Source organism: Aotus nancymaae, unplaced genomic scaffold, assembly GCF_030222135.1.
Source record: "Aotus nancymaae isolate 86718 unplaced genomic scaffold, 86718_ANA_hifiasm-v0.15.2.pri h1tg000022l_1, whole genome shotgun sequence".
In the NCBI taxonomy this organism is placed as follows: domain Eukaryota; kingdom Metazoa; phylum Chordata; class Mammalia; order Primates; family Aotidae; genus Aotus; species Aotus nancymaae.
Genome location: NW_026988435.1, coordinates 34,482,460 through 34,506,767, shown reverse-complemented (window position 1 = coordinate 34,506,767; position 24,308 = coordinate 34,482,460). Strand labels below are relative to the sequence as shown.

Here is a 24,308-nt window from a genome sequence, read left to right as displayed (position 1 = left end):
TCTCATGTATCTGTCACCTAGAATCTGTAATGATCAAATTAAGTTTTATCTATTCACTTGCTCATTCACACCGCCAATTCTTATTTATTTTGGAAGCAAATTCCAGACATGATATCATTTCTATCTGTTAGCACTTTAGGATCTATCTCTAAAAGATAAGGACGCTTTAAAAAATTGCTTGTTTTAAACATTTTCTCTCTAGCAATATATTTTCATATTGCTGTGTAACTTTCGAAGAGCATTTTCCTTTTTCCCTGTTTCCTCTTGACGTCTACTGAGAATGATTTATAAAACCATGTGGCTATCAGTACTTATTCCTCAAAATTAATCCAAGGATTACTTTTTAGACAGAAAAAAAAAAAAATCTATTGTCCCATCCTGGACCAAAGGAGAAGCCTTGGAAATTTCAATTTTAGAAGTGTTTTCATTGAGCAAGTCATTCAGCGTGTTTCCGTCGTTGGACACATGCCTATTAGCACTGCCCCCAGAGGGAGTCTCACTTGGGGAGTATATAAATAAGACTGAAATCCAAAAGCCTTGTCTTCACACCGACTCGCTTGCAAATGAACTGTTAACAACTGTCCCACTGTCCCCATGTGGTTGAAAAAACAGCTTTGCCCAGGCACAGCATTTTTCTCTCATTGTAAATCCAGTCTTTTCTTGCCTTTCTTGTTACTCTGTTCTTTAATCACCTGTGTATGAAGTTATGTTTAAGTACCTTTTTGATCTGATGTATTTTATTGAAAATTTACCAGTGTTAGAGAGCACAGTGAATCAGATAAGAAGTGAAGATGGGACTCAGTTGTTTCTGTTGAATCCTAAGATATCCTTGGAATGTTACCAATGTGTTCAATGAAAGTTATTTTAAAAGTTTGTGTTCACGATGTGAACGTTTTAAGAAGTGTAGAAACCTTATACCCCCTTTTAATTTCAAATCTCTATTGGGCTGGGCATGGTGGCTCACACCTGTAATCCCAGAACTTTGGGAGGCCACGGCATGTGAATCACCAGAGGTCAGGAGTTCGAGACCAACCTGGTCAACATGGTGAAACCCTGTCTCTACTAAAAATACAAAAATCAGCTGGGCATGGTGGTGGGTACCTGTAATCCTAGCTACTCAGGAGGCTGAGGCAGGAGAATCACTTGAACCCAGGAGGCGGAGGTTGCAGTGAGCCAAGATTGTGCTACTGTACTCCATGTTAGGTGACAAGAGCAAAACTCTGTCTCAAAACAAAAATCTCTGTTGGTCGTGGGAATACATAATATATGGTGGAGAACTAATTATGCCTATTTACTATTGAACAGGCATTTTCTTTCTTTCTCTTTTTTTGTCCCCAGACACATCAACTGGATCATTCTGCTCATTACCTGCGCCTGAAATTTTTAATAGAAAACAAAATGCAGCACTATGTCCCACAGCCCGAGGAAGACATCTATGAGCTGGTAATGTCAATGACTGTTGTCCAAACACATTTTGTGGGAGATTATTTTCAAATTAGGCGTGTTCTTGTGTTAATTGTAGTTGGTGGAGTGGAACGAGTTCAAAAATAAATGAGCTTCAGTCAGAACCCTTAAGCTGGTGGAGATGGCCTTAGTTAGCTCAGTATTTCCAGAGTGGAATGGCCACCTTTGTTTACACAAGAAGCAGTGCGATGCTATCATGAAAAATCAAAATCTGGAACTATCTCTTAGATAGAATTTTAGTCATTATTATCATACTAGCTTCCCTTACACTGACAATCTTTTATTTTATTTTATTTTAGTATTTTATTTTGTTGTTCAGAGACAGGATCTCGTCTGTCACCCAGGCTGGAGTACAGTGGGATGATCATAGCTCACTGCAACCTTAAACTACTGGGCTTAAGCGATTCTCCTGTGCCAGCCTCCTGAGTAACTGGAACCACAGGCATGCATCACCATGGCTGACGAACTTTTATTTTTTATTTTTATTTTTGTAGAGACAGGATATTCCTTTGTTGCCCAGGCTGGTCTTGAACTCCTGGGCTCAAGTGATCCTCCCACCTCAGCCTCCCAAAGTGCTGGAATTACAGGCATGCGTCCTTGTGCACAGCTAGTCTTTTATTTAAAGTTGGTGACTTAAAGATCAGCTGGCTGTGGTTATGGAAAACAGTGCTAATTCTAATTTTGTGTGACATCCGTAGACATGTTGAAACTGCTGGGTCAAATCTTGTTGAGTGAAAAAAGCTGCCATCTACTTCCTAGTCTTTTAGAACTGTATTTATATACCTTCTTGGGAATATTTATGTTTATTTGAGATTGAACATTCTTATGGGACTTGGGTTCTGAATCAGACCTGCTTACTAATCATATGGAACTGGTTACTAATCAGACCTGCTTACTAATCATATGGAACTCTCAAGAAAAAAACATGAGAGGTTAATACCTAATTTCTAGGATTTTACAAAGATTTTACAAAGATTAAAGATAATACGCTTACTTGGTAAATTAGAATGGTTGTTATTGCAATAAGCCAGTGAGACGCTCTTTGCTCTTTAGCAGAGTGGTGCATTGTCAGTACAGGAAAGAGACATTTTGGGAGTGAGGCGCCTCTATTTTGGAGTTCCTTATGCTCTCTCTGTACTTAGTCATTCCTCTGGGGGCTCTGACTGCTTGCCATGGATGTGTGAATAACAGTGACTTCAGAGTTTCACCACAGAAAGCGGAACTGAACATTTAAACCTGAGTATTATTCTCTTTTTGGAAAAGGGAAGCATGATTTAAAAATGAGTAGGAAAGTGTGTTTTTAGTCAACTTTATTGAGGCATACTTTGCATTTAATGAAACCCACGCCAACTTTAAGGACAAAATCCAATGAGTTTTGACAGATGTATACAGTCTTGTTTCCACTGCTGCAATCATGCTTTGGAACATTTCTGTTATCCTAAAAAGTTACCTCGGGCCCCTTTAAGGGCTTTTAAGGAAATACAAGAGAGCGCGTGCTGTTATAACACTCTTAGCATGTTATGCAATACAAGATGATCAAAATAATGAGCCCTTTTTCAACTATCACTTAAATCAGTAACGTTCTGTGTTCAGTATATTTAACAGAGAGGGCTGATGTATTCTTTCTCTGGCCTGGGGAAAAGGCCGATCTTGGTGCTGTATGAGTAGAGGAAAGAAAACGCTTACATCTTACTTAAAAAACGGAAGTGCTTTCCTGCTAACACTGGAAGAGTTATTAGATTATATATTTTGTATTTTGGGGTTAATGAATATTTTGCATCCTGAATTATAGGGATCATACCTAACCGGTTTCCATGTTCGTCATATTTTACACATAAGTGGTGTAGGGACTTCAGACATAGCTTTTGAAATTATTTGGACTCTTTCTTTTTTTTTGAGCTAGAGTCTCACTCTGTCACCGGGCTGGAATGCAGTGGTGTGATCTCGGCTCACTGCAACCTCCGCCTCCCAGGTTTAAGTGATTCTCCTGCCTCAGCCTCTCAAGTAGCTGGGACTACAGACATGTGCCACCATGCCCGGCTAATTTTTGTGCTTTTAGTAGAGATGGGGTTTCCCCATCTTGGCCAGGATGGTCTCAATCTCTTGACCTTGTGGTCCACCCTCCTCGGCCTCCCATAGTGCTGGGATTACAGACGTGAGCCACTGCGCCTGGCCGCTCGTTCATTATTTTTAAGCCGTGGCCATTGTGTGGTCTCCTCCAACATAGGACACTAAGGTGTGCCAAGCTTAGTCTGTTTCGATCTACAGTTTTTGTATGCATACAGTTATATATGTATTTTGAAAGAATCTAAAGTACAGAGAGACCATGGTATTATTTCTTGGCCTGTTGCAAAAGGTCTCCAGGCCATAGATCTCTAAGGATGCAGATGCCACAGTCTCAATACCTCTGTTTTGACCAAGGTTCTTAACTGTTTCGTCCTTTAGATACTCTTGGTAGCCTGGTGGAGCCTCCAGACCCCTTCTCAGAATGATATTTTCAATTGCATAAAATAGAATATGTAGGCTTACCTGTGCCCTAAATATATTGAAATAGTTCTCAAAAATATTTTTTTAAATTATAGATAATATATGTTCATATTTATTAGCTCATTGAATTATAAGACTTAATAGCTAGACGTAGACATAATAGCCAGATCATTAAATTACAAGGCCTAGCAGTAGGTGTAATAGCTACCACTGTTCTGAAGTAGCAATGAGCGTAAATAATATTTTGAGACGTGAACAGCAGCTAAAACATGATATGAAGATAACTGTGCTTTCTATTTGTGACGGAGTCACAGGCACTGCTACCATATTACGTTTGTTGCCTACATTCATTTATGATAAAAGGAAATGCTGATTTTTCAGTTTAAGGTTTGTAAATATAAAGATATTCCTGTTTTTCATCATCCACATTCACAGACAGCTTAAAGTCTATTCATGGATCCCTGGTTTTGAATCTGTGCGTTAGGCCATTAAGCTAGGCATAGTGTCATTCTGAGATGGGGGTTTCTGAACAGCATTCCTGGATGCTTTTTGAGAGTCTGCAGGTATTCAGTGTCTTCTCCCTTACTGAATAAGCATCAGACCACACACAGTTAATTGGTTTCCCTAGCTCACCTCCATTTTGATTTTGATGGACATGGGAAGCTTTCAAGTGTTGCAAGCCAGTTCCTTTGAAATGACTCATTCGTGTGTGACTCTCCCAAAATATCTTATTCTCTGCCATTGTTTTGTCAGTCTTTAGTGGTAAGACCAATAGTTACTAGCAAAAGTATGTGCTATATTTTTTTAAAGATCTTTTTGGAGGGTCTAGTGTGTTTATTTTGGCGGTCAAGGGATTATCTTGCTTATGAATAATCAGGAATGTTAGCCACTGATTTCCCTGCTTTGCTGGTTGTGTTTTTAATATAAGTGACACCTGTTTGGCTACTTTTTCATGATGACTTCTTTGTTGGGTCCAGTCAATGGAACGATCGATTGTAGTCTGTGGAAGCTCTTTTCAAAAACCCACACTAAATGCATTCCTAAAAAGTGACAGGTAGAAATAAAGTTTGCAGAAACACTGGTCAATTTATTCACTCATCCAGCAAATATTTTTTATTTTATTTTTTTGAAATATAGTCTCATTCTGTCGCCTAGGCTGGAATGCAGTGGCACGATCTTGGCTCACTGTAACCTCTGCCTCCTGGGTTCAAACGATTTTCCTCCTGAAGCCTCCCAAGTAGCTGGGATTACAGGTGCCCCTCACCACACCCAGCTGTCATCTAGCAAATACTTACTTAGCATTTGTATGCCTGGCACTGTTCTAGCTATTCTAGGCACTGGGGATACACCAAAACAGCTCTGCTCCTGGTGGAACCCATATTCAAGTTTGCAGAAACAGATAAAAATACATGCGAATGTGTAACATGTCAGGGAACATTCAAAGCCCGGAAAGGCAAGAGGCTGGGGCGAGTAGAGAGAGGGAGATGGCGCAACTGCAGCAGGTCTTACTGCTTTTTTATTTTAGTTTATTTTGTGGGTTTGTTTAAGATGGTTTTTGTGGGTCTTATTGCTTTTTTATTTTAGTTTATTTTGTGGGTTTTGTTTAAGATGGTTTTTGTGGGTCTTATTGCTTTTTTATTTTATTTTATTTTGTGGGTTTTGTTTAAGATGGTTTTTGTGGGTCTTACTGCTTTTTTATTTTATTTTATTTTGTGGGTTTTGTTTAAGATTTGAACAGGGAGGTGCGTGAAGTGAGGGAGTAGACTCATAGAGGTATTTTGCAGACAGGTGTTTGGCTGGTCAGGCATGGTGGCTCACGCCTGTAATCCCAAAATCCCAGCACTTTGGGAGGCTGAGGCAGGCGGATCCCCTGAGGTCAGGTGTTCAAGACCAGCCTGGTCAACATGGTGAAACCCCGTCTCTACTAAAAATACAAAAATCAGCCAGGCGTGGCGACACATGCCTGCAGTTCCAGATACTCTGGAAGCTGAGGCAGGAGAATCACTTGAACTCAAGAGGTGGAGGTTGCAGGGAGCTGAGATCGCACCACTGCACTCCAGCCTGGGCGGCCAAGCGAGACTCTGCCTCAGAAAATGAAAAAAAGTGTTCTAGGCTGAGACAACAAAGCTGGCTAAGGCCCAGGCAGCTGGAGGGTGGCTGTGGTAGAGGGTGGCTTAACAGGTGTGTGAGGAGGATGGGTGGGAAGGGCGTGAAATGGGGGATCCAGGAGATAAGATGAGGGGAGGAGGGAAAAAGGACAGGCCATGTAGATTTTAAGTGCCATAGAAAACCCCAGAGAGAAAGAGGATTGTTTGACATCTGTTTTGAAAGGCTCACTGTGGCAGGTGAGTGGCCCACAGGGTGTGAGAAGATGAGCAGGCAGGGGCCATAAGGCGGCTGTAGGGAGCCATTGTCACGCAAGAGCCTGATGGTGGCTCAGACCAAGCCATCCAAAGGAGACAGAGAAGGAAATGATCATGATTTTGTGAGAACCCAAGAGCCTAGGTAAGCAAAGCAATTTGTTACTTAAAATCTGATGATCTCATCCAGTTTTTGAAAATGGAAAGTTGCAACATTATCGATTTAATGAAAGAAAGAGAATATGTAAGATGTTTCATTGTTAAATGCATTTATGTATAAAACTACTGAATTTCAAAATTTCTAGTTCCAAATATTGTGGTTGCATTTTTATATTTTAAAGGACAAATCCTTCTTGAAATTTTATCTAGTTTATTTTAGTGGTGTTCACTAAACTTGGCTTTAGTGTAACCAGCCTAAGGATGTGTGGCCAGGGGGCCTGTCTGTATGATACTGAATTATTGTCTGAGACCAGCAGAAGACACAGCGACATTCACACTAATTCCAAAGAAAACTAGGAAAAAGTATTATGAAAAAATAGGAAAGATTATGTGCGAAGCTCTATTCCCACTAGATCCTGTGGAAATGATTAGAACACACAGTTATATACTGCCACCTGGAGGAAGAGTTTGGCTCTTAAAGTTTTAAAAAATAATGCTCCTACTAAGTTGAAGTGAATATAGTTGATAACGTTTCATTGAGCATTCTGTGATGTTACGATATATATTGTAAACCTTATTGAATGTAATAATTTAGTATTTAGAGTTTGGGTGGCTATTCTCTGAATGAAAAAGTAGTATAACTGATTTCTTCTTTTTTTTTTTTTTTTGAGACAGCGTCTCACTCTGTTGCCCAGGCTGGAGTGCAGTGGTGCAATCTTGGTTCACTGCAACCTCCATCTCCTTGGTTCAAGCAATTCCCCTGCTGCAGCCTTCCGAGTAGTTGGAATTACAGGCACATGCCACCACGGCTAGCTTTTTTTGTGTGTGTGTGTGTGTGTGTGTGTGTGTGTATTTTTAGTAGAGACAAGGTTTCACTGTGTTGGCCAGACTGGTCTTGAACTCCTGACCTCAGGAAATCCGCCCACCTTGGCTTCCCAAAGTGCTGGGATTACAGGCATCAGCCACCGTGCTGGGCCAACTGATTTATTCTAATTTGTAAATTTATTTGCATGAAACATTTCTAAGGTATGACACCAAAACCATATCCAGTTATGCCCTTGACAATTTGCATTTGGTAGAAGTTGCATCAAATTAAGGTGTTGAAGAGGATCCAAGCTGTCCTGTCCTCGTTCCTATCCCCCACACTCCTTGGCATTCTGGTACAGCAAACTGTTTTTTCAGGCTCCTGAGTCGCAAGTCTTATGTTGACCTCTCAAATGCCCCAAGCAAATAAAGAGAAGAAACTGGCCTCTCTTTTCTACCTGCCTGAATAAAATTGTTTCTGGACGAATGGCTGTGTGGTCAGAGCTGCCGGCAAGTTTAGATAACCATCAAGACTTCTCTTTAGTGCTAACAGCCACATTTTGTGTTACTGACCTTGACTCAAAATTGGTTTTCATTTCAAGATGGAGTAATAATTTAAAAATTCTACATGGGCATTTGACACATCTATTTGTTTTTAGATTTTTATTACAAATTTTGGATTTGAACCTTTGACTGACCTAAGAGGGTAGGTTCCCTTTGCTTTCATGCCCTGCGTTCCAGTGAGTGCTGGTCTGGGAGAATTGTAGTATAGTGGTAAGAACTTTGGTTCTAGAGCCGGTCAGACCTGGGTTCAAATCCCAGCTATGCATGTACTGGTTTTCTGAACTTAGAAAAGCACTTCCTCTTTAGCCTCTTGCCTGTATCTGTAAAATGGAGATCATGGTTGTCTCATGGAGTTAGTGTGAGAGGCATGGCGCATGGTCAGAACTCCTTAAGTTATTGTCTTGATGATAGATCTTGACATGTGAAAATGAACTATCGTTTAAACAACAATGTTTCTGATGTGTGAACTCTGCATCATTCTTATCTTGGCTTTGTACAAAAGCTCTTTTTCCAGGCTTTTTTGTTTAAAAAAAGTTTTTAATTAATTTTAACTTTTATTTTAGATTCAAGGGTCACACGTGCAGGTTTGTTACCTGAGTGTATTGCATGATGCTGCGGTTTGGGGTACTATTGGTCCGATCACCTAGGCGGTAAGCCTAGTACCCAGCAGTTAGTTTTACAGCCCTTGTCCCCCTCCCTTCTTCCCCTTCTTGTAGTCCCCAGTGTCTGTTGTTGCCATTTTTATGTCCATGAGCATTCATTGTTTAGCGCCCAGTTATAAGTGTGAAGGTAGGGTCCAGGCGCTGCGGCTCACGCCTATAATCCCAGCACTTTGGGAGACCGAGGTGGGTGGATCACTAGGTCAAGAGATCGAGTCCATCCTGACCAACATGGTGAAACCTCATCTCTACTAAAAATATAAAAATTAGCTGGGCATGGTGGCGGGCGCCTGTAGTCCCAGCTACTTGGGAGGCTGAGGCAGGAGAATCGCTTGAACCCAGGAGGCGGAGGTTGCAGTGAGCCAACATCATGCCATTGCACTCCAGCATGGTGACAGAGCAAGACTCCACCTCAAAAAAAAAAAGTGAGAAGGTATTTGGTTTTCTGTTCCTGTGTTAATTCACATAGGATAATGGCCTCCAGCTGCATCTATGCTGTTGTAAAGGACATGATTTTGTTCTTTTTCATGGCTAAATAGTATTCCGTGGTATACATGTACCACATTTTCTTTACCCAGTCCACCCTGGATGGGCATTGAAGTTGATTCTACATCTTTGCTATTGTCAGTAGTGCTGCAGTGAACATACATGCACGTGTCTGTTTGGTGGAATTATTTGTTTTCTTTTGGATATATACCAAGTAATGGAATTGCTGAGGCAAGTGGTAGTTCTGTTGTAAGTTCTTTGAGAAATCTCCAAACTGCTTTCCACAGTGGTTGAACTGATTTACATTCCCAACAACAGTATATAAGCGTTCCCTTCTCCACCCAGTGTGGTGGCTCACGCCTGTAATCTCAGCACTTTGGGAGGCTGAGGTGGGCAGATCATTTGAGGTCAGAGTTTGAGACCAGCCTGTCCAACATGGTGAATCCCCATCTCTACTAAAAATACAAAAAAAAAAAAAAAAAATTTAGCCCAGTGTGGTGGCACACCCCTGTAATCCCAGCTACTCGGGAGGCTGAGGCAGGAGAATTGCTTGAACCCGGGTGACAAAGGTTGCAGTGAGCTGAGATCGCACCAATGCACTCTAGCCTGGGCGACAGAGTGAGACTCCATTTAAAAAAAAAAAAAAAAAACATTCCCTTCTCTCTGCAGCCTCTCCAGCATCTGTTGTTTTTTTGGCTTTTTAGTAATAGCCATTCTGACTGGTGTGAGATGGTATCTCATTGTGGTTTTGATTTACATTTCTCTGATGATTAATGTACGTTTTTTCATATATTTATTGGCCACATGTATGTCTTCTCTTGAGAAGTGTCCGTTCATGTCTTTTGCACATTTTTTAGTGGGATTATTCATTTTTGGTTGATTTAAGTTCCTTATAGATTCTGGGTGTTACATCTTTGTCAGATGCATAGTTTGCAAATATTTTCTCCCGTACTGTAGGTTGTCTGTTTATTGATGGTTTCTTTTTCTGTGCAGTAGCTCTTTAGTTTAATTAGGTCCCACTTTTCAATTTTCATTTTTGTGGCAATTGCTTTTGAGGACTTAGTCATAAATTATTTCCTTTCTTGGGTTTTTAGAGTGCCGATTAATTTGTGTACTTCAGTTTTCTAGCTAATTTCAATACAGTTCAGTGGCTAAAAAAAGAATATCCTCCTTTGCGTAACTTGTTTCTGTTTCAATGTTTGTCTCTACTTGTTTGTAGTAACGTGAGCGTTTTGGAAGCACAGAGGTGGATCTTATTTCCATGAATTCCGTACCAAGATCTTTAGAACCTCTTCCTGATTTTAATAAACTTTTTTCTCCCCACAGCTAGAGATTTCCATTACTTTAGTATTATTTTTCAGGTCTGTGGTAGACATTGGGTCGGAAGAGACAGAATTATGTGGAGGAATTATTTGGAAACTAAACTGTGGCTGTGTTTGAGGATGACAGTTGTAAGTTTGGTCGTTTGTTTATTTGTTTGAGACAGAGTCTTGCTCTGCAGCCCAGGCTGGAGTGCAGTGGTGAGATGTCAGCTCACTGCAACCTTTGCCTCCCAGGTTCAAGTGATCCTCCTGCCTCAGCCTCTCGAGTAGCTGAAATTACAGGCATACGCCACCATGCCCAGCTAATTTTTGTATTTTTAGTAGAGATGGGGTTTCACCATGTAGGCCAGGCTGGTCTCAAACTCCTGACCTTGTAATCCGCCCTCCTCGGCCTCCCAAAGTGCTGGGATTACAGGCGTGAGCCACTGCGCCCGGCCAAGTTTTTACTTGGACTTTTTACTCTTAATGAGTTCCATTTAATGAAAAGATGGTGAAGTGCAAATTCACATAAGTGTCAATTGTGAAAAAGTAGATTTATGAAATGATGACCATTCTTAAAAGTTAGTGATAATGAAATTCTAATTAGATTCCTCTTTGTAACTTTCAGCTATACAAAGAAATTGAAATCTGTCCAAAAGTCACTCAGAGCATCCACATTGAGAAGTCAGACACAGCTGCTGATACTTACGGTAAGTTTATTTTTCTTTGTGTTTTAAAGTATTTTTTTATGTAAGCGTGCATTTATTTACAACTCAACAAAATGCCTTTGGGTCCATTCTAAAACAGATAGCATATCTGGCTCCTGTGCTGTGGAGGGTAGTCACAGTAGAAAAACAAAGGAATATTTACTCTGGGTACAATGCAGACTTTGGTGTTAAATTTCATAACTTATTAAATTTCATAACTTCTTATTATTGGGGTTCTACTGTCATAAAAAGGAAGTGGGTAGATATTTTATATGTCAAAAGATAAAAGTTACAGCAAATTTAGTTATAAATCTGATTAGCTTTTATTTGTGATTAATGCATGAGGCAGCTTCCATCCTACAAAATAGAATGAGAGCTCCCGGGCTGGGCGCAGTGGCTCACGCCTGTAATCCCAGCACTTTGGGAGGCTGAAGCAGGTGGATCACAGGTCGGGAGTTCAAGACCAGCCTGGGCAATATGGTGAAATCCCATCTCTACTAAAATTACAAAAATTAGCCGGGTGCGATGGCGGGTGTCTGTAGTCCCAGCTACTTGGGATGATGAGACAGGAGAATTGCTTGAACCCAGGAGGTGGAGGTTGCAGTGAGCTGAGATCGCACCACTGCACTCCAGCCTGGGTGACAGAGCGCGACTCCGTCTTAAAAAAAAAAAAAAAAAAGAATGAGCGCTCCCTCCTCTCGGCAACAGCAGAACAGTGATTTTTGTAAGCGGGAGACAAGGAAACAGAAAAGTAGAAGAAACCTGATTGTTTAACGTTACCTTACTTCAGGTTACTTTTTTGCAAGGGTTGAAGTAGGGGGGACCTGCTTATTTTGCTGACTCAAGTAGACTGGAATCTCTTATTTTCAGGAAAAACTGGTCTGTTTGGGGACCTACCTGATTCCTGAAAGTTTTTATGTGGCATCCAGCATGAGTGACTCCATTTTTATTTGATCTAGCCTTTTGGGCGTAATGCAAAAACTCGAATCACAACAATGACTTTCCTTAATTTTTGTTTAACATATACTATGATACCTTAGAAATGTAGGAATTATTCTTTTTTTTTTTTCCCCGAGACATAGTCTTGCTCTGTTGCCCAGGCTGGAGTGCAGTGGCGTGATCTCGACTCACTGCAACCTCCGCCTCCCGGGATCAAGCGATTCTTCTGCCTCAGCCTCCCAAGTTGCAGGGATTACAGGCACCTGCCACCTTACCTGGCTAATTTTTGTATTTTTAGTAGAGACAGGGTTTTACCATATTGGCCAGGCTGGTCTCAAACTCCTGACCTTGTGATCTGCCCACCTTGGCCTCCCAAAGTGCTGTGATTACAGGTATGAACCACTGCGCCTGGCAGGAATTCTTCTTTTACACCCCTCTCCTGAAAACATAGACATCATCCTCCCTTCCCACACAAATAATGTTAAAGGAACTTATCTTGGTATTGTGTTTTTGAGAGGAGGTCCCCAAGACCATCCCTAGGTTTGCTGATTCACTAGGAAGACCCGCAGAGCTCAGCATCTGGTCATACTAACAACTATGATTTTTTTTAATAGCAAAATGATACCAAAGCAGCTTCATTGTCTGGGGTAAATACCCAAGGTTCATTCCCCTCATGCCAAGGGAATTGACGATGCAGACACACAAGAAGTGGGTTTAGGAGTGGAGGTTTAATAGGCAAAAAAAAGAGAGAGGCGCGCCCAACTGGGTCTTCTGGCCCACGGCAGAGTGCACTAGATTTTATAGCCAGGCTTGAGGAGGCAGTGTCTGATTTACATAGGGCCCACCGATTGGTTGGGCCAGGTATGACATCTACATAGCACTCAGAGCAGTGAAGCTGGCTGCCCCATCCTAATCTTTATTATGCAAATGGAGTCTTTGCCTGGCCATGGCCATGTTGCCTGCTCCTGACTGTACTGGCAAAGAGAAGAGAGGATGGAGCCGCCATTTTGAACGTGCTTAGTCCTCGCTAGCAGTTTCATATTGGCACAACTGCCGCCATTCACCCGTGTAAGCTTCCAGCTTGCTTGTCTGTGTCTGCAGCTCGATTTTACAGGCTGCTTTTTGATAGGAAAGAAAATTATTTGGGGGCTGCTTTTTATTAAAAGAAAAGCCTTACTGAGGACTTTCTTCCCCTACTATCTGCCTAAATTATTTCATCTTAACTCCTCTGTAAATACAAAGCAAAATCAGCAAAGGGAAAAGGCGCATGGAGCAAAGTCTAGGGGACACCATGTGTGAGTTTCAGTGAGGCCTGTTTCAGCAGAGTCACAGAGAATGAGGATAACTCCCCCAGCACCAAGTTGTGACAACACTTGAGAAATGCTCCTTCATAGTGTTCTCAAAGCGGGGGATGAGAGGGGAGACCCCCTCCCTACCTACCGCTTCCCGGCCTCCACCTCCTCCCTCCACTCTGGATGGGAGGGAGGGTGAAAACAAAAGAAATACAATACCAAAGAGCTTGAATCTGTGGTCAGGCGACTTGCTGATGCCACTGACCAGGCCATAAAGAGGCCTAAGGACTGGGAAAATGACTCCCTTTTCAGTTCCCAGAGTCTCTGCTATCTATAAGCCTTGAAGGAGTTGCAAAGAATGTTATCACTACCAGCCGGAGCCCAGCACTGGGTCACATCCTCCACGTTTGCATGACCCAGATCCCCTCCTAGAAATAGATCTATCAGCTAATAATTGACTACCTTTGTCTTGTCTCTGTAAGCCCCCTCCCTGCCTGTTCCCGCTCGCACTGCATATGAACCAGCAAATCAGTGAAGCCAAAGGTTGTGAGGTCAAACGTCCAGCCAATGGACAATAACACAGTTTCACCTCTGCTCCCCCTTTAGAGTTGTAAGCCCTTAAAAAGGGAAAGGAGCTGCTTTTTGGAGAGCTCGGTGGTCAAGGCATTAGCCTCCCACAGCTCCCAGCCAAATAAAAAGCCACTTCCTTTCTCGGTTCGGTGTTCGAAAGGTTTGTTCCCCACCAATCCTGCTACGGTAGGGAAGGTGGTTAGAAACTCAGTGCCCAGGGCTTTTCTGGGGAGACTGGTTCCGTAGGCACCCTCTGCCTAGAACACACCAAAATTCCAGAGTCCCAGGAGGAAAGTAAGTGTTCACCATAAGTGCCATTGTTTGTACACACAGTTTAGGCGCTGTGAGCCGCTGAGGGTGCTGGGAACCCTCCCAGAATCCAAGTTCTCAGGATGCAAGCCAAGGTCCAAATTTGTAAGCAGGTCTTTCGAAGAATAGCAGTCAGGCCTGTTGTGTTAACGCTTTCCTATGCGGTTGTCTACATTCTGGCAGAGTTAAATATATGCTCCTTTCCATATGTTTAAGACCAGTCTTCTTTACTTAGCATTACCCCGTATGGCTTGAATAGTAACAGAGTTGGTGCCTGAGTAAATTAAGTGAGGAAAATCCATACTGTGCTATATCAGTCAGGCACGGTGAGGTTAGCCGAGGTAACAGACAGCCACCAAAGCCTGGTGGCTCAAAACAGTGAAATTTATTTCTGACGTTCACCACACATCCCTTGTGGGTTGGCTGAGACTCCATATGTTGTCCTCATTCTACACCCAGTCCTGGAGCAGCTGCCACCTGGGACAGTGCTTGTCACTGAGCAGAGGGGATAGAGGAGGTGGGAAGGCAGATATTGTCCCACTCCCAATTCATGGGCCAAAGCACGTCACACCACCATACCTATGTACAAGGGAGCACAGAAGTGTAATCTACTGTTTGCTAGAAGGAGAACAGAGTTATTGGTGGAAAGACATAAAGACTCCTGCATATGCTCACTTAAGATTTCTGTCTGAATCAGGCCGGGTGGTGGTGGCTCATGCCTGTAATCCCAGCACTTTGGGAGGCCGAGGCGGTCAGATCACAAGGTCAAGAGATCGAGACCATCCTGGCTAATATGGTGAAACCTTGTCTCTACTAAAAATATAAAAAATTAGCTTGATGTGGTGGCATGTGCCTGTAGTCCTAGCTACTTGGGAGGCTGAGGTAGGAGAATTGCTTGAACTCGGGAGGTGGAAGTTGCAGTGAGCCAAGATCACACTACTGTATTTTAGCCTGGCAACAGAGTGAGACTCCGTATCAAAAAAAAAAACAAAAAGATTTCTTTCTGAATCAAGTTATTAAGCTTTCTTTTTTGAGACTCAGGCTGGAGTGCAGTGGCGTGATCTCAGCTCACTGCAACCTCCACCTCCCAGGGTGATTCTCCTGCCTCTGACTCCCAAGTAGCTGGGATTACAGGCACGTGCCACCATGCCCGGCTGATTTTTGTACTTTCATTAGAGACAGGGTTTCACTATGTTGGCCAAGGTGGTCTTGAACTCCAGAACCTAAAGTCATTCACCCACCTCAGTCTCCCAAAGTGCTGGGATTACAAGCATGAGCCACTGCACCCAGCCCAAGTGATGAAGCTTTTTAGCATATGAAAATCTTTAAACTATTTTCTGAGCTGTGGGATATTATATTCCTTCTGCACCTTCCCCTGTAGGCCACCAATCTTCATCTCAGAATACTCAACAAAGGATTTGGGCCTAATGAAGATAACCCAATTTTGAACACTGGCCACTTGCAGTATAACTTCCTGCTTTTTATCTCTTGCCCTTAAAACTAAAGACATCATAAAGTCAGGAGAATGTTTCTGGTGGCAAGGAATAAATGTTTATGAGCAGCTTATTATGCAGCAAAAGGCCAACCTCAGTAATTAGAGCTGTAATTGGAGCCTGGATCCTCCAAAATTAGATGCTCCATAATGATTATTCTTTTTCTCTTCAGTCTACTTAATTTTTGTTGAGTAAGGATAAACTAGCAAAGACCAAGTTCAGAAGGCTGAATTTCAAAACTCTTGGACATTTTTTTTTTTTTTTTGAAATGGAGTCTCACTCTGTCGCCCAGGCTGGTGTGCAATGGCATGACCTCCACTCACCGCAACTACCGCCTCCCAGGTCCTGGTTCAAGCGATTCTCCTGCCTCACCCTCCTGAGTGGCTGAGATTACAGGCATGTGCACCACGCCGAGCTAATTTTTGTATTTTTAGTAGAGAGGGTTTCACTATGTTGGCCAGGCTGGTCTTGAACTCCTGACCTCATGTTCCACCTGCCTTGACCTCCCAAAGTGCTGGGATTACAGGTGTGAGCTACCGCACCCAGCCTTGGACTCTAATTCTAAGATTGAGTGATTCAGGGACTCAGAAATAGGAACTAGGCATAAAACTGTTATTGTTTGTATACTTTTTAATACTTTTTATTAAAGTCACTGAATTACTCACAGAGCCCATTTACCTTTCCCCCCAAGGAAGGTATGACAGGGCAGCAGGCATCAATCTTGAGAGTATTACAAACAGTGCTTCTCAACTCATCTGATGTAAAGAAGCAGGTGTTTTAATTTCCACTTTTTTTTTTTGAGATGGAGTTTTGCTCTATTGCCCAGGCTGGAGTGCAGTAGTGCGATCTCGGCTCACTGCAACCTTCTCCTCCCAGGTTCAAGTGATTCTCCTGCCTCAGCCTCCTGAGTAGCTGGGACTACGGGCACACGCCACCATTTCTGGCTAATTATTATATTTTTAGTTTAGACGGTGTTTCACTATATTGGCCAGGCTGGTCTCGAACTCCTGACCTCATGATCCACCTGCTTCAGCCTCCCAAAGTGCTGGGATTACAGGCGTGAACTCCTGCGCCTGGCCAATTTCCACTTTTTGTGACCACCACTGCTTTTTTGAAATACAAAATCCCATGCATGGAGGTTGTGGCAATGTCAGGGCTCCAAGAGGTTCTCAATGCTTAGTCGCGATTTCTGTCCTTACACTACTGCCATTAGCAAACAGTTGGCACCTGTTCCTCGCCCTCACTCTGAAAAGCCCTGCCACACACAGCTAATACGCTCAGGTAAATCATTTCTTCTCAGTGCTCAGGTTGGTTTTGGTGTACGATGTTCCAACAGCATATTGATTGAAGAGGTGAAAGATTCCCCCACTCCTCAGAGACCTGATTGCCTCTGGATTAAAAGTGCCCACAGAGTTGAAATTCAGCCCATGTCTATCTAAGATTAACACCTAGCTAAGTGGCTTCTGGTTAGATACTGAGGTCGGTACAATAAAAGCTACTGGCACAGACACAGAAACATCTCACAATACAGATCAAATGCTGCTTTCTATTTTAGAACACTTTAGGGAGGAAAATGTCATTTAATAATCCCACTGACCGAACACATTTAAAGAGGAAACATTTACTTAATTTGTCTCTCTTGCCCCTCTCTCCACCTCAGCCCTCAGCTCACTTCCAGACTTTGCTGTTGAAATTAGTTCACATACGTAGTTATGTGATACTTAGACTGAGCATGAGGTCCTAGGCTGCCATTTAAGCAACTTAGTGTTCCTTTTCTCTGGGTACTTCTAGAACTATTATATTTTTTAGTCATGTGTCCTCCTCATGTTATAGGTGCCTGTGCTTGTTACCTGAATTTTCATTGGATCCTGGTCTCTAGTTCTGAGTAATTCTCTGTTATTTATCATGTTACAGTTTTTCCAGTGTGAGGAATCTTTGGGTTGTTCATCTCATGAGTTTGTTCTTCTTAGTTTCTTTTTTGAGACAGGGTCTTCCTCTGTCACCCAGGCTGGAATGCAGTGGTACGATCATGACTCGCTGTACCCCATCCTCCTAGGCTCAAGAGATCCTTCTCACCTCAGCCTCCCAAGTAGCTAGGACTACAAGGTGTGTGCCACCATGCCCAGCTAATTAAAAAAAAAAATTGTAGAGACAAGGTCACACTATGTTGCCAGGGCTGGTCTCGAACTCCTGGACTCATGCATTCCTCCTGCTGCATTCATCCTGTGTCAGCCTCCCAGGAGTGCTGGGATTATAGACATGAGCCACCACACCCGGCCTTAGTTTTATCACTTAGTTTTAATCACTTCCTTCATTCTTCTGATCATTATTCCAGTTGCCACTCACGATGCCTTCCTGTCTTTGAAAGTAACAGCCTTCCAGTTTGTCGATACATCCATTTATATTGAGTAATCTCCCTCTGCCCCCTGTGGATGGTCATTTTGGATGATACTAGAGTTGTCTGCTGAGATTTAGAATATTGCTGTCCTATTGAAAAGACATAGACCTGACTTTGCTGATTAACGGTTAAAATCATTATGTTCTTCATTCAGCTCCACATAATCCAGCTGTAGGATATTTCATAATTTTCTTTATATTTGTTAATATAGGAGATGATTATAGTGTTTTCTCCCTACTGTGCAAAATATTGGCATCTTTAAGTGGAAGCCACTCACATGTTTGTTCCAAGGCAGGGTGTGGGGAGAGCTGTCTTCCTGGAACACTGAAAGGGGCTCCTGTTTGACCCCTAAACCGGTGTCCAATATGAGTTCCAGTACAGAGCTAAAGTGCTGTTCAGATTTGTAAATTTTCAGCTTTCATTTGGGTGGTCTTCACACCCATCATCCTTTCTTCCATCCTCTTTCCTATCACAGAGATTTCCCCACTAATTAGAAATGTATGATCTGTTTCTCAGACCCATTCTTTTTACCCAGTTGTCTGATACAAATTACAGAATCAGTTGCAGTCCTCAGACTGGAAGTCTCCTCCATTTTCACTCCTATTTTTAACCTTTTGATTATTAAAAAAAAAAAAAAAGAAGACCAAGAAAAGAGGGAATGTCCAGGTGTGGTGGCTCACATCTGTAATCTCAGCACTTGGGAAGCCGAGGCAGGCGGATCACTTGAAGTTAGGAGTTCGAGACAAGTTTGGCCAGCATGGCGAAACCCCATCTCTACCAAAAATAGAAAAATCAGCTGAGTATAGTGTGGTGTGGTGTGTGCCTGTAATCCTAGCTTCTAGGGAGGCTGAGGCAGGAGAATTGCTTCAACCTGGGAGACAGAGGTTGTAGTAAGCCGAGGTTGCACCACTGCACTCCAGCCGAGACAGCAGAATGAGACTCCATCACACACACAAAAAAAGGAATGGAGCAAATGAATACCTGAGATGTCTTCATCAACTTGACTTCAGGTGACTTGTAGCAGGTTCTCACTGTGTTGGCTCTCCTGCCATCTTCCAGTCAAACAAGGGTATTTCCTGGTACTCCACAGGAGTGCTCATTTTTTTTTTTCTTTTTTTTTTTTTTTTTTTTGAGACAAAGTCTTGCTCTGTCACCTAGGCTGGAGTGCAATGGCGTAATCTCAGCTCACTGCAACCTCCACCTCCCAGGTGCAAGCGATTCTCCTGCCTCAGCCTCCTGAGTAGCTGGGATTACAGGCACCTGCTACCGTGCCCGGCTAATTTTTGTATTTTTAGTAGAGATGGAGCCAGGCTGGCCTTGAACTTCTGACCTCGTGATCCACCTGCCTTGGCCTCCCAAAGTGCTGGGATTATAGGTGTGAGCCACTGCATCTGGCCCAAGGGTGCTAATTTTTTAATAGAAAAGAAACTGGGGCCAGGCGCAGTAGTGTTCGCCTATAATCCCAAAACTTCAAGAGAGGCTGAGGTGGGAAGACTGCCTGAGGCCAGGAGTTTGAGAGCAGCCTGGGCAGCATATTAGGACCCCATCTCTACAAAAAAATTAAAAAATTAGCCAAGTGTGATAGCACTCACATGCAGTCGCAGCTCTTCTGGCAGCTGAGGCAGGGAATTGCCTGCACCCAGGAGTTTGAAGCTACAATGAGCTAAGATCACATCAGTGCATGCCAGCCTGGGGGACAGAGCAAGACCATGCCTCTTTTTATAAAAAGAAAAAAAAATTGGTCTCAGAATGTTATAGAATGATGGCATTTCAGAAAGGAAATTCCAAAATTTAGATGACTACTATTCATTCTTCCCTATGACAGAGCCCTTGATTCTATCTATCTTAACAAATTTTTATTTAAAAATTTCTTCTAAAATGCAGATAAATACACTTGCGTTAAGGCTAATGTAAGTTAAATGGTTCTTGTGTAAAAATAGTTTGATTTTAGTAAGGCTTCTTGACACTTAATCTGAAAGTTAGAAGTTGCTGAAAGAAGAGAATTTAAAATAAGAGAATGAAATGAAGATTTTGGAAAGTCCTCAGGGGCGGCCCTGTGCTGTTCCCCATCTGAGGGTGTTACAGTACTTAGGCGGGCGATGGCAGTTAGCTGTTTTGCCTACGTGAGGTTATTTCCTGGTCCAGTAAACTCAATGAAAAACCATGTCTTCCTCATGACATGCCCTAAAAAGGCTCAATGACTCCCTGGAACCAAATCTTGTCATTCTGTTTTGCTATTTGCCTGTTGGTTTTTTTTTTTTTTTTTTTTTTTCCTCCAGTCCCTGCTTTCCCCTCAGCATTAAGGCACATGTCTATATTATGGGATGATTTTTCTCCCAGAGCTGAAATTATTGCCGATAGACACAATGACATGTGTTCTCATTGCCCTTTTTAGAAGTATCTGCAAAGGTATTTCTTTCCTTCAGCAAAGTAGATATTCATAGAGGACATTCAAGTAACTGATTAGGAAAGCATTTTACATGAGGCAGTCTGGAAACAGGAGTGAGCAGGGCTTATAACCATAGAGTTGTAAGTACCCAGGATCCTCAAGCCACATAGAATACCTGGACCTCAGACGGGCGTGGTGTCTCACGCCTGTAATCCAGCACTGTGGGAGGCCTAGACCGGTGGATCGCCTGAGGTCAGGAGTTCGAGACCAGCCTGGCCAACATGGCAAAACCCCATCTCTACTAAAAATACAAAAATTAGCTGGGTGTGGTGGAAGGCATCTGTAATCCCAGCGACTCTGGAGGCTGAGGCAGAAGAATCACTTGAACCCAGGAGGCAGAGGTTGCAGTGAGCCAAGATCATGCCATTGCATTCCAGCCTGGGTGACGAGAGCAAGACTTCATCTCAATAAATAAATAAATAAATAATACCTGGACCTCACTCTGCTTTCCTCTCTGAAGAATGTAGCATAGCCCAAGGTCAATTAGCAAATGGGCTTTGAGCTCTGGCAGCCCAGAGAAATATAAGATAATCTTATGATCAGATAGTGGTAGAGGGTGAAATCAGGTACAGTTTCTGTAATGTGTCACTCACATTACAGATTTGTATTGTGAGTTGCATCTTGCTCCTGTTTGCAGAATTGTGTTAAATTAAAGCCGCGTCCTTACAGTCATACATATGGATGAACACACACCCTCCAACAGTACAGTGGCAACATGTTCTAGGACGTAGGTTTGATGAAAAATGTCTGGGGACTCTGAGGGAAGCTAATCTTTCTGTTTCGTGCTTTGGAGGAGTGTAAGCAAGGTCAAACGAAATAATTTGCTTTCCTTTGAATTGATTGGTAGGTAATATGAAGATAGACGTACCTAGTAATCTTTATTTTTACAAGTAGTGACTTCCAGAGTGATCTAAAAATACACTTCTCTGCTTTGTAAAACAAGAAAAAAACAATCACTCCAAACTGTAGTCACAGACATGAAACATACCTTGTTCGCAGCAGGCACTTCCTGTTGTTTGCTAAACAGTCAGAAGGTGTGAGCCCTGCCATTCTGTCTTTGTGTTTCGCAGGGTTTTCACTTTCTTCTGTGGAAGAAGATGGTATTCGAAGGCTGTACGTGAATAGAGTGAAGGAAACCGGTTTAGCTTCCAAGAAAGGTAAGTCAATAAAGAGCTGGTCTGTCCATCTTAAATGCCCTTTAAGACTTCTCCAGTTTTTGAATGAGAAACATATGCTCAAAGGATTCATTTGTGAAAAGTATTTGAACATTTTCTTATTGAAAACTCTTCCAGGGAATGCAGTTTTTATTCTGTTAAGTATAAGAGAAAGGTCATATTCTTGAACTTTTTCTTATTTTAACTTTTAGAGACAAAGTCTTGCTCTGTCACCGAGGCTGGAGTCCAGTGGTGCAATCATAGGTCACTGCAGCCTTGAAATCCTGGGCTCAAGCCATCCTCTCCCCTCATCCGCCCGAGTCCCTAGAGGAGTACAGGTGCATGCCACCATACCTGACTGATTCGTTCATTCATTCATTCATTCATTCATTCATTCATTCATTCATCAGAGTCAGAGGTCTTGCTGTATTGCCCAGGCTGTTCTTGAACTCCTGGCCTCCAGCGATCCTCCCATCTCAGCCTCCCAAGTCATACATTTTTGGATTTTAAATCTGATTGAGCCCATTTCCATGGGGCTGGTGGGAAATCCCATTCTACTCATGTGGTCATCCTTCTCCACCTTTTAGGATGGTGTGGGGTATCTGAGGGGGTTCTTCCTGGAGCAGGGCATGGGGAAAGAACCCTCTGTACTTTGGTCCACACTGATCAAAGCTGACACTGGCCATTGCCTGAAGGCTCAGAACTCTTTCAGATCAGATGTTCTGTTGCTTCCATTCATGGAAGAATCTGCAGCAGTTGAGAACCTAGGGATTTGAGATCCAGCCTCCCTCCCCTTCCTTAGAGAGCGCTTCCCTGCTACACCCTGCCTGTTTCATTTCATCTCTGAAAGGGGCCATAATGCATTTGGGCTACCTGGGGAGCCCCAACTCTCCACTCTTTTTCTACTCCTGGTCAGTCTTTGCAACCTAGATGATTTACTCACAGTGTTAATTTCCTAGGGTTCCTATAATAAACTGCTACACACTGGGTGGCTTAAAATAACAGAAATGTATCCTCTCACAGTTTAGGGGGCCAGAAGTCTGAAATTAAGGTATTGGCAAGATTGATTCCTCTGGATCCTCTGAGGGAAGAATGGCTTCATGCCTCCTTCAGGATTCTGGGAGCTGCCAGAAGCTTGGCATTCTGTGGCTTATGTCTGTATCACTCCAATCTCTGCCCTAAGTCACATGGCTTCTGCCCTGTGTGTCACTCTGTGTCATTAACATGGCCTTCTTATAAGAACACCAGCCATTGGATTTAGGACCTACTGTAAATCATTATGAGTTCATTGTAACTTAATTACATGTGTAATATTATATACTTATAATGATGATACTATTATAATTTCATCTGCAGTATATATCTATCCCTATTTCCAAAGAAGGTTGCATTCTGACATTGTGGGTGGACATGAATTTGCAGGGGGACACGCTCTTCAACCCACTATACTCACTGTCAATAAATGGGACGGGTAGGTAGGGCTGGAAATCCACCTTTGTTTCTTCCTTCTTGCTATGGGATTTGTAATTTCATCCAAGCGGTGGCAAAATAATACATGTTGAATGTCCGAGATCAGCACATCCAGGTCAACTGTGCTTAGATGTACTCACCTTGCATCTGTTATGTTAACTGCTACTGAGTGGAGCAGAAAAGGGAAATTGAGTGCTGATCTTTGCCACTGCCTTTTCTGTCCTGGTTCAGCTGAGTTCTGGGTGGTTCATGGCTTGTAAGCTACCTGTGCCGGTTATACTGACCTGTCCTGTAAACGCTGGAGAAGCACAACTGCAGACTTGGCTATGCACGGAAAGGCAAAGGCGTGATGAGTGGGAAGTAAAGTCGGAATAATTTATCTGCTGCTGATTGTCGCGGAGGAGCATTTTCCTTCTTTTTCTTTCCATGCTTTCTAGGCCATAGGCAGCCTGGGGCCAAAGTGTGACACAGTCACTGAGCTGCAGCTCAGCTAAGAGCAGAGATGACAGACTTTCTTCCCCTTCAAGCCCGAAGACTGATTTTTATCTCTTTCAGCACAATGAGTGTGCCGGTTTGCATGGCACGGGGGGTGGGGAATCTGCCATCCTGGTTTCAGTCACATCCTGTTTTAGTTCTTTGAATCTGAGAACCCTGGTGTTAAATGAAGACTAAACGATCGTCTGCACCAACCCCCTTGCTCTGTTCTCAGCAGATGCAAGAGTGATGTCCATTTTGTCCTCCTGGTCCACAAACACGGTCCCAATACCGGCGTGTCTAGAAAGATATTGGGGGTATTCTGTGTTAAATTTAGCCATGAATTGGCTGGGCACAATGGCTCATGCCTGTAGTCCCAGCACTTTGGGAGGCCAAGGCAGGTGGATTACCTGAGGGCAAGAGTTCAGGACCAGCCTGGCCAATATGGTGAAACCCCATCTCTACTAAAAATACAGAAATTTGCTGGGCGTGGTGGTGTGTGCCCGTGATCCTAGCTACATGGGAGGCTGAGGCAGGAGAATTGTTCAATCCCAGGAGGTGGAGGTTGCGGTGAGCCGAGATTGTGCCATGCACTCCAGCCTGGGCGATAGAGTGAGACTGTTTCCAAAAAAAAAAAATTTAGCCACGAATTGAAGATCCCCTCCACCTGTGATTGAGAGAGTGCTGTGGATCCTACCGCCTCTTTGTGGATTCTATCTGATTATAAAATATCCTCCTCCTTTCGCTTCCGTCGATGGTTCTAGGTTTT

General features: G+C 42.9%; 1 protein-coding gene across 3 annotated transcripts in view; it reads left to right on the top strand.

Moving 5' to 3' along the window:
• TIAM1 (TIAM Rac1 associated GEF 1) overlaps window positions 1-24,308 on the top strand; it is a 448,148-nt gene that overhangs the window by 356,646 nt on the left and 67,194 nt on the right. For all 3 annotated transcript variants that reach the window (XM_064380092.1, XM_064380091.1, XM_064380093.1), the window contains 3 exons: window positions 1,339-1,443; window positions 10,913-10,994; window positions 21,512-21,598. In XM_064380092.1, the coding sequence (XP_064236162.1) occupies window positions 1,339-1,443; window positions 10,913-10,994; window positions 21,512-21,598 (274 nt within the window). The remainder of the gene's footprint in view (window positions 1-1,338; window positions 1,444-10,912; window positions 10,995-21,511; window positions 21,599-24,308) is intronic.